General features: G+C 35.9%; 1 protein-coding gene across 1 annotated transcript; it reads left to right on the plus strand.

Annotated features, from left to right (window-relative positions):
- The first annotated feature begins 6878 nt into the window (after positions 1-6878).
- On the plus strand, positions 6879-9878 carry LOC138317036 (tripartite motif-containing protein 2-like). The gene is given in 2 exon segments (XM_069258665.1): positions 6879-8543; positions 8546-9878. Coding segments are annotated over 2 exon segments (1947 nt in total). The 5' UTR covers positions 6879-7097; the 3' UTR covers positions 9047-9878.
- The last annotated feature ends 1229 nt before the right edge of the window (positions 9879-11107 follow it).

Genomic DNA, 11107 nt, shown 5'->3' on the forward strand with positions numbered 1-11107 from the left:
ATATCATGGTAAAGATCACAGAGATTTGTCATGATTTATAGGCTTCAGTTTCCTTATATCATGGTAAAGATCACAGAGATTTGTCATGATTTATAGGCTTCAGCTTCCTTATATCCTGGTAAAGATCACAGAGATTTGTCATGATTTATAGGCTTCAGCTTCCTTATATCATGGTAAAGATCACAGAGATTTGTCATGATTTATAGGCTTCAGTTTCCTTATATCATGGTAAAGATCACAGAGATTTGTCATGATTTATAGGCTTCAGTTTCCTTATATCCTGGTAAAGATCACAGAGATTTGTCATGATTTATAGGCTTCAGCTTCCTTATATCATGGTAAAGATCACAGAGATTTGTCATGATTTATAGGCTTCAGTTTCCTTATATCATGGTAAAGATCACAGAGATTTGTCATGATTTATAGGCTTCACTTCCTTATATCATGGTAAAGATCACAGAGATTTGTCATGATTTATAGGCTTCACTTCCTTCGGTAAAGATCACAGAGATTTGTCATGATTTATAGGCTTCAGTTTCCTTATATCATGGTAAAGATCACAGAGATTTGTCATGATTTATAGGCTTCAGCTTCCTTATATCCATGGTAAAGATCACAGAGATTTGTCATGATTTATAGGCTTCAGCTTCCTTATATCTGGTAAAGATCACAGAGATTTGTCATGATTTATAGGCTTCAGCTTCCTTATATCATGGTAAAGATCACAGAGATTTGTCATGATTTATAGGCTTCAGCTTCCTTATATCATGGTAAAGATCACAGAGATTTGTCATGATTTATAGGCTTCAGCTTCCTTATATCCTGGTAAAGATCACAGAGATTTGTCATGATTTATAGGCTTCAGTTTCCTTATATCATGGTAAAGATCACAGAGATTTGTCATGATTTATAGGCTTCAGCTTCCTTATATCATGGTAAAGATCACAGAGATTTGTCATGATTTATAGGCTTCAACTTCCTTATATCCTGGTAAAGATCACAGAGATTTGTCATGATTTATAGGCTTCAGCTTCCTTATATCATGGTAAAGATCACAGAGATTTGTCATGATTTATAGGCTTCAGCTTCCTTATATCATGGTAAAGATCACAGAGATTTGTCATGATTTATAGGCTTCAGCTTCCTTATATCATGGTAAAGATCACAGAGATTTGTCATGATTTATAGGCTTCAGTTTCCTTATATCCTGGTAAAGATCACAGAGATTTGTCATGATTTATAGGCTTCAGCTTCCTTATATCCTGGTAAAGATCACAGAGATTTGTCATGATTTATAGGCTTCATGATTTATAGGCTTCAGCTTCCTTATATCATGGTAAAGATCACAGAGATTTGTCATGATTTATAGGCTTCAGCTTCCTTATATCATGGTAAAGATCACAGAGATTTGTCATGATTTATAGGCTTCAGCTTCCTTATATCATGGTAAAGATCACAGAGATTTGTCATGATTTATAGGCTTCAGTTTCCTTATATCCTGGTAAAGATCACAGAGATTTGTCATGATTTATAGGCTTCAGTTTCCTTATATCATGGTAAAGATCACAGAGATTTGTCATGATTTATAGGCTTCATTCCTTAATCCTGGTAAATCACAGAGATTTGGTAATATCTGGTAAAGATCACAGAGATTTGTCATGATTTATAGGCTTCAGCTTCCTTATATCCTGGTAAAGATCACAGAGATTTGTCATGATTTATAGGCTTCAGCTTCCTTATATCATGGTAAAGATCACAGAGATTTGTCATGATTTATAGGCTTCAGTATTCCATTATAACATGGTAAAGATCACAGAGATTTGTCATGATTTATAGGCTTCAACTTCCTTATATCCTGGTAAAGATCACAGAGATTTGTCATGATTTATAGGCTTCAGCTTCCTTATATCCTGGTAAAGATCACAGAGATTTGTCATGATTTATAGGCTTCAGTTTCCTTATATCATGGTAAAGATCACAGAGATTTGTCATGATTTATAGGCTTCAGTTTCCTTATATCATGGTAAAGATCACAGAGATTTGTCATGATTTATAGGCTTCAACTTCCTTATCACAGAGATTTGTCATGATTTATAGGCTTCAACTTCCTTATATCCTGGTAAAGATCACAGAGATTTGTCATGATTTATAGGCTTCAGCTTCCTTATATCCTGGTAAAGATCAGAGAGATTTGTCATGATTTATAGGCTTCAGTTTCCTTATATCATGGTAAAGATCACAGAGATTTGTCATGATTTATAGGCTTCACTTCCTTATATCCTGGTAAAGATCACAGAGATTTGTCATGATTTATAGGCTTCAGTTTCCTTATATCATGGTAAAGATCACAGAGATTTGTCATGATTTATAGGCTTCAGCTTCCTTATATCATGGTAAAGATCACAGAGATTTGTCATGATTTATAGGCTTCAGTTTCCTTATATCATGGTAAAGATCACAGAGATTTGTCATGATTTATAGGCTTCAGCTTCCTTATATCATGGTAAAGATCACAGAGATTTGTCATGATTTATAGGCTTCAGTTCCTTATATCATGGTAAAGATCACAGAGATTTGTCATGATTTATAGGCTTCAGTTCCTTATATCCATGGTAAAGATCACAGAGATTTGTCATGATTTATAGGCTTCAGTTTCCTTATATCATGGTAAAGATCACAGAGATTTGTCATGATTTATAGGCTTCAGCTTTCCTTTATATCATGGTAAAGATCACAGAGATTTGTCATGATTTATAGGCTTCAGCTTCCTTATATCCTGGTAAAGATCACAGAGATTTGTCATGATTTATAGGCTTCAGCTTCCTTATATCCTGGTAAAGATCACAGAGATTTGTCATGATTTATAGGCTTCAGTTTCCTTATAACATGGTAAAGATCACAGAGATTTGTCATGATTTATAGGCTTCAGCTTCCTTATATCCTGGTAAAGATCACAGAGATTTGTCATGATTTATAGGCTTCAGTTTCCTTATATCATGGTAAAGATCACAGAGATTTGTCATGATTTATAGGCTTCAACTTCCTTATATCATGGTAAAGATCACAGAGATTTGTCATGATTTATAGGCTTCAGCTTCCTTATATCATGGTAAAGATCACAGAGATTTGTCATGATTTATAGGCTTCAGCTTCCTTATATCATGGTAAAGATCACAGAGATTTGTCATGATTTATAGGCTTCAGCTTCCTTATATCCTGGTAAAGATCACAGAGATTTGTCATGATTTATAGGCTTCAACTTCCTTATATCCTTGTAAAGATCAAGAGATTTGTCATGCATACAATATCAGTAGAGATTTAGTTAGTAATTACTCTGATATCAGTAACAGTACTATTATTTTACAGAGGATATGTTTGATTGTGATATACCTGTCTATTGTTAATATTGATGTTATTAAATGTTTTCATACGGACTCATTAATATTGATGTTATCAAATGTTTTCATACCAACTCATTAAAACTTACAACAAACATTTTGATGTTGATGGTGTTATATTTATGCAGAAAAACCGTCGTTGTTTGGATATAGGATGGCATGAGCATTTCCGTTTCGGACACTCGTTTTCTTTAAATACCAGAAAACATGGTATTGCTATTTCTAAATATATTCAGAAACATATACTTAAAGACTGTTAATTCCTTCGTTGTCTTTGCTAACGGTTGTTTCCCTTGGCTAACTGCTACATTGCTTTCAACATGATATTTGTGCATACATATTAAGTTTGAACATCATGATGTGATATGACTAGTTTTTAGGTCACCCGAGACGAAGTCTCAAGTGACCTATTCTAATCGCCCGTAAACAATTTACATTTTCGTCTTCTTCTCCAAAACTGCTGAAGCAATTTCAATGAAATTTTGCACAAACCTTCTTAGGCATATGGCCAATCAAAATTGTGAATTATATGGTCCCCACCCCCCAGGGGGCTGTGGGAGGGGCCAAAAGGGGTAAAATTGAGTAAAATTTCAAAAATCTTCTTCTCTACTCACAGATGTGGTAGAATCAAATACTCTTCATAGATAAAAAGGTCTTAAGGTCCTTTACAAAAATTGTGAATTATATGACCCTTGGGTCTCTAGTTTCCCCCTGGGGAGGGGGTTAAGTTTACTATAGTTTATATTGGGAAAACACATTTTTTCTTATTATTTGGTCATTTGTAATAGGAAATGAGTCAAATGTTGTCAGAATTATCAGTATGAGATGTTCATTTAATCCTATTAACAAATTTTCTATGACTGACCCCCAGGGGCTTTAGGGGCGGGGTCAAATAGGCTAAAACTTCAAAAATCTTCTTCTGAAATTCTGGAAATGGTAGAATCAAATACTTTTCATAAATAGAAAGGTCTTAAGGTCCTTTACAAAAATTATGAATTATATGACCCTGGGGTCTCACGTTTCCCCCTGGGGAGGGGGTCAAGTTTACTAAAGTTTATATAGGGAAAACACATTTATGAGAATGTTTTGCTCAATTTTCATTGGAAACGAGTCAAACATGGTTAGAATTATTAGCCTGAGATAGCATTTTAATATCATATCCACATTGGTCCTGGCCGACCCCCTGGGGGCAGAGGGGTGGGGCTAAAAAAGGGTGAAATAGGCTAAAACTTCAAATATCTTCTTCTGAAATTCTGGAAATGGTAGAAACAAATACTTTTCATAAATAGAAAGGTCTTAAGGTCCTTTACAAAAATTGTGAATTATATGACCCTGGGGTCACACGTTTCCCCTGGGGAGGGGGTCAAGTTTACTATAGTTTATATAGAGAAAACACATTTATGAGTATTTTTTGCTCAATTTTCATTGGAAACGAGTCAAACTTGGTTAGAATTATTAGTCTGAGATAGCATTTTAATATCATATCAATATTGGTCCAGGCCGACCCCCTGGGGGCAGAGGGGCGGGGCCAAAAAAGGTCAAATAGGCTAAAACTTCAAAAATCTTCTTTTAAAATTCTGGAAATGGTAGAATCAAATACACTTTATAGATGAAAAGGTCTTAAAGTTTGTTTATAAAAATTGTAAATTACATGACCCTGGGGTCTCCTGTTTCCCCTTGGGGAGGGGGTCAAGTTTACTATAGTTTATATAGGAAAAACACATTAATGAGCATTTTTTGCTCAATTTTCATAGGAAATGAGTCAAACTTGGTTAGAATTATTAGCCTGAGATAGCATTTTAATATCATATCCACATTGGTCCTGGCCGACCCCCTGGGGGCAGAGGGCGGGGCAAAAAAAGGTCAAATAGGCTAAAACTTCAAAAATCTTCTCAAATTCTGGATATAGTAGAATCAAATAATTATAGATGGAAAGGTCTTAAGGTGTTTTATAAAAATTGTGAATTATATGACCTTGGGGTCTCACGTTACCCCCTTGGGAGGGGTCAAGTTTACTTTAGTTTTTATGGGAAAAACATATTTGTTAACATTATTTGCCCAATCTTTGTAGGAAATTAGTCAAACTTGATAAGAATTATTAGCCGAAGATATAGCATTTTAACATTCATATCTGTCCTCGATGACCCCTTGGGGGACCAGAGGGGCAGGACCAAAAAGTGTCAAAATGATTAAAATTTCAAAAAATACTTCTAAGTTCACAGGTTTGATGGAAGCAAATACTCTTCATAGTCTAAAGAGTCAAATTTATAAATCACTGACCAACTTCAAGGCCCAGCATATAGTGTTTATATGTCTTTAATTTGTTTCATTATTTATTTCATTATATATTCTAACTCAGGTGACCGTTAAGGCCCATGGGCCTCTTGTTCAGATTAACATGTTTTTATGTGATTTTTGGAAGCTTGAAAATAAGCAATTTTACTTAAAATCATACATTCAAAACCAAAAGTGCATTTTAGGCAAATGCAGATGTACATCTCCTGATTTTAACATTGGTGGAGTTGCCAATCTGTCTTATATATAATATATTACTTAAAATTTAACCTAATGGAGTGACACACTGACTAGACTCTTTTTCTTTCTTGAAATCAGTAACACCACAGTTTTCAAATGCATTTTTTGAAATTCAGAATACGTGTTTCTAATGCAACCTAAGTAAATCCTCAGCAGTATATTACAATCGGGACATTTGTTGTCCGTTGATAAGTGAAGGTTATAATAAATAAATGATATAAGTATATTCCATACGTTAAGGGTAAACATGATCGATACCTGTACTTTAATTTTAACAAAATTTTTCATCACATACCAATGTATATCTGCGTCTGGAAGGGTTACCTTTAACGCTTTGGGTGATAAACTATGCTACAGTGATAGGTGTATATTAAATGTGTGTTTATTTTATCGACTTCTTACCTTTATCGATGAGTTTCCATTTAAATGTCAACATTGAAAGTTTTCAATAGACTTTAGTATTTAAACAAACTAGAGTCTGATAAAACAAGTATAGCCTTCTTCCTTTGATGACCGATCTTTCTACCAATCTTCTGTATATTAAATCGTTCAATATTGCAAAGATATAAGTGGAGTGAGTAATGAAGTATTTTGACTTTTCTAGTGAAAGAAAGCAGGAACGAATCTGTGATTAAGGACGTCTTAAATCGTTAGTATACTTTTATCAAGTATGATGCCCACAATCCACTTAATATTGTTCCTTAATTTACATAAAATATCAATAAGACGATCATCTATGTCCTATGATATATCGGAGTTAAGCTGTATTGCTGTTTGTGATAGTCGCGAACGTTTGTATGCCTATCTAACGCCAGTGTTTATTTCAGCTGTTGGTAACTTGCCCATTTCGACTCGAACAGCTCGATACTCCGACTGAGATAAGTTAGTTGTGGATTGCCATCCTGTTGCATGTGTGGCTTTTAGTCCAGTTCTGTACACATTTACAGGGAAATATTTCAAATTTGTTTTAATATTTTTCAACTAGGAATGTTTTCGTAAAACGTACGGCATTTGTATTATCGAACATTGCCGTTTGATCACTTGCTATGTAGAGCATTTGAATAGCTCTTGCAAACGATAAAGGAAAAGAAAACATTATCAAGTTACTGATTCCGATTGACGATAGGAGGACGACGTATCTAGACTCAGTACGTGATTTGAAACATGGATTTGCCGGTAAATTACGAAAAACATGTGATCATCTGTCAGCTGTGTGATAAAGTGTTGGTAAAACCGAAGAGTCTTAAATGTTTGCATTCCTTCTGTGCGGCGTGTCTCCTTGCTTACCTCAATAAAATACCAGACGACAGCCGGGCAGACTGCTCCTTCCACTGTCCATCATGTAGGGCGATAACAAAATTGCCTGTTTCAGACATCCCTATAGACTCCTGGTTACCACTGCTCCCTAACAGCACCCTACTCACGACGCTCATTGAGAAAGTCTCCCTTGGAGAAGCGAAGACGTGTTCCCCGTGTACTCGTGCGGACGTCGTTACTACCCCATTGTCGTGGTGTTATGATTGTGGCGAAGCCCTCTGTGAACAGTGTGTAAGCTATCACCAACGGATGAAAGTCTTGATGGATCATACTGTCTTAAATCTAGAGGAAATCAGGAATAAACCTGGAAAGCTGGCGGAAACTGAGGAGCTTTGTGAAACCCACGCCGGAAAGGTGGTGGAAGCCTTCTGCTTTGATCATGATCGCCTGTGCTGTTTGGATTGTGTGACATACGACCACAAGAAATGCAAGAAGGTAAAGTCATTAGAGGAAATATCGACTGGTATAAAAAGCCAAGGTGCCGTTAAGTCAGTGGCTGATAAACTAAAATGGGTTGAGGACCATACTGTCGCTGTAATTAACAGTCGATCAAGCACAGTGGAAGAACTGGATCACAAGAAAGAAGCTATATTATCCCAAGTTGCATTGTTACGCGAAGAAATCGAAGCACTTTTACAACAGATGGAAATTAAACTAAACGAGGAGTTAACAAAAATGCACGCAGCAGTCGTCGAACGGCTCAATATCCAAAAACAGGATTTCGATTATGTATACAAGGCAACCGATAATGGAAAGAAGATCCTTGCGGTGTCCGAATACTTAGGTACGGAAAACCAGGTTTTTGTGACAACTCAGAAACTCAAGAAAATATGCGAGGAGTATGAAGAGTTTGTGAAATCTGAAAGCAGCAGAGTGTACGACTACAGCTATGAATTTGTAGTCAATGAAATCATAAACGAGTTTACCAAAAACGTTCTTTCTATTGGCAGAATCAACTTACTGCGGGCACCAAACAACATCCTCCCGGCTTATATGAAAGACATGCGCATTGAGAAGAATTTGGAGATAAACGGGAAGTGTCCCGGGGACACAAACCACTGCTGGTTTACAGGCGGGTTGTTCACGTCATCTGAGTATCTTGTCCTGGCAGACTACAGAAACAAAAAAGTTAAGTGTTTCAATCAATCCGGCAGCCTGGTTTCATCACTGGAGCTCCACGGGCAGCCGTGGGACATTTGTGAGATTGCAAATGGAGAATTAGTCGTCACCTTTCCAGATAGAGCATCCATTTGTGTGTTAGAGATAGATCAGGAAGGAGGAATCACAAACAATGGCAAGGTGATCGAAGTAGGAGTGTCGAAGTAGGAGTGGGATGTCATGGAATTCAACTTACTGAAGAAATCTTGGTAACCGCATGTTCCAATGAAATACGAGTCATTGGCCTGGACGGTATACTACAGAGCACTCATCCACTGGAAGAACGCGGCACGAGATATGCTATGGCACATAAGGATAACTTTGTTTACACGGACAAAGTTGGCTTAACGTCGAAAGGCTTGTCAGGTGTCTCCGTATTCAAATACAGGCACCGCGAATTACGATCTCCTCGCGGATTTACACGTGATCATGAAGGTAATTTCTACATATGTGGTATGGATTCCAACAACGTTCATCAAATCACAAAGGATGGCACAATCAGCAAAGTCTTGCTGACAGCAAAAGACGGCATCCGGAATCCTTACATGCTGCGATTCCAGAGTGAAAGCACTAAACTGTTTCTCACACAGATGGACTGTGACATAGTTACTCTATACAGACTGGTAACAAGATGGTGAAACGGGAATCAACATAGTCCGTACAGATTAGTGGTGACAAGGTGGTGAAGTAAGCTACATAATCTGTACAAATTGATGCCATGGTGTTAATCAAGCTAGATAGTCTGTACAAATTGATGCCATGGTGTTAATAAAGCTACACATTCTGTGTAAATTGTTAACAAAGTTGTGAAACATAATCCGGATCAGGAATCAAGGATACGCTTCTGGACAAGCGAACATATATTACCACTGTTCTGAATAGAGTCATTGATTAAATTCATTAGTATTGCATGTGTGTTAATCCCGAGAAGATTTATAAAAGCACTGTATTTTAATAATTAATTAAGAATATCTCAGAACTGTATCAGAATAAGCGTTGCCATTGTTACCCCCTAACACCAGTCTAGGATGTAAACCTTTATACCTAGTTATCAGTGTTTAAAAATATCGCACGCTTATTCAATATGTAACTTGCATGCATTTAATTTTGGAATGTAAGAGGGGTTTGTTTGTTTTTATCAGCATTAAAGTATGTTCAAATGTTATGATGTGGCTGAAAAACATTTTGATATGACAAGGTTAAACACAATTCACGTTTTACAAATCAATTCAGCTTACCTACGATAACAGTAAAGGGTAAAAGTCATAGGTTTGAAGGTCAAGGTCAAACATTTCCTAATGATATACTGATGCAACAAATTGCTTCGAATTATATTTAACATTGGTATAGTTGTATGAATTTTTCATCTGAATATAACAAAATATTTGCAAGCTTTTGTGAGAAAAGTTTACACGAATTCTCACTAAAGTTTGCAAACGATATTTTTTTATAGCACAATGAAAAAAAAATAAATAGAAAAACCCCCCCCCCCCCCCCCCCCCCCCCCCCCCCCCCCCCCCCTTTAAAAAAAAATAAAAACATAACCCCCCCCCCCCCCCCCCCCCCCCCCCCCCCCCCCCCCCCCAAAAAAAAAAAAAAAAAAAAAAAAAAAAAAAAACTGACAATGTCCATAATTAATTATGTGGACTATTTGATCAAATAGGATACGTTTTTATCTACGATTCCTGTGATTTTTCAAGGTTTCCTCAAATCAATAGCAATGTCAAATTGTATTTTTCCATTTAATCAGGAATGCCAATATTTTCAGGATATGAAAGAAATGAAACAAACTGTGAATCCGCGTATTATTTTATTTCTGTAAGGTAGGATTGTAAATAATTCGACCAGAAATTAACAAAGTCAAGGTCATTGTATCAGTACTTGTAATTGATAGAGAATCAGATGTTAGTGATGGACAGATGCACACTCATTCAAAAAACATTTAAAATAAAAATCGACATTTTAAAGGATCTGCTGTATGGTAAGATTTAATTACGATAATTACATAAGGAATATTATTTTTAAGGAATTTTGATTTGAATATTTCAAATATCACACCGGAAGGATCGTGTACAAAACACCGATAGCCGAAGCCATACTTTTTTGAACATAAAATGTACAGATAAAATTAGTAAAATGGAAGAGATGCACACTCACAGCATGTGACTTATAAAGCTGTTATAGTTCTTTCAAACGTGATTTATGTAGCGAGAATAGAATAAATATACGTATATATCGGCTGTTTTATTTCTTAAGTAATTAAAAGAGTCTCGAGTGTTTATTTGATCTTTTATTCCTTTTATGAAACCGTTTTTTTACTCTATAGCTTCTGTGATAGATGTTGGTAGCTGAAGGTTGAACTAGATAACATGCTGGTTAGGTTACAGTGGCACATGTTTATAACTAAAATATTTGAATTCATTGAGATTTGGCAGCATAGTGTATGTGAAAAGCATTGCTTAGATTTGTATGATTGTTTTAGGTTTGAGTAGGTATAGGAATTCGTAGTGTGTTGGATGTACAGTGTAATCTCAAATATACAGTAAGATAGTGTAGTGAGCTATGTATGGTAAGATAAAGTACTGAGCTATGTATGGTAAGATAAAGTACTGAGCTATGTGTGGTAAGATAATGTAGTGAGCTATGTATGGTAAGATAAAGTACTGAGCTATGTATGGTAAAATAATGTAGTGAGCTAT

This window comes from Argopecten irradians, chromosome 2 (assembly GCF_041381155.1).
Source record: "Argopecten irradians isolate NY chromosome 2, Ai_NY, whole genome shotgun sequence".
In the NCBI taxonomy this organism is placed as follows: domain Eukaryota; kingdom Metazoa; phylum Mollusca; class Bivalvia; order Pectinida; family Pectinidae; genus Argopecten; species Argopecten irradians.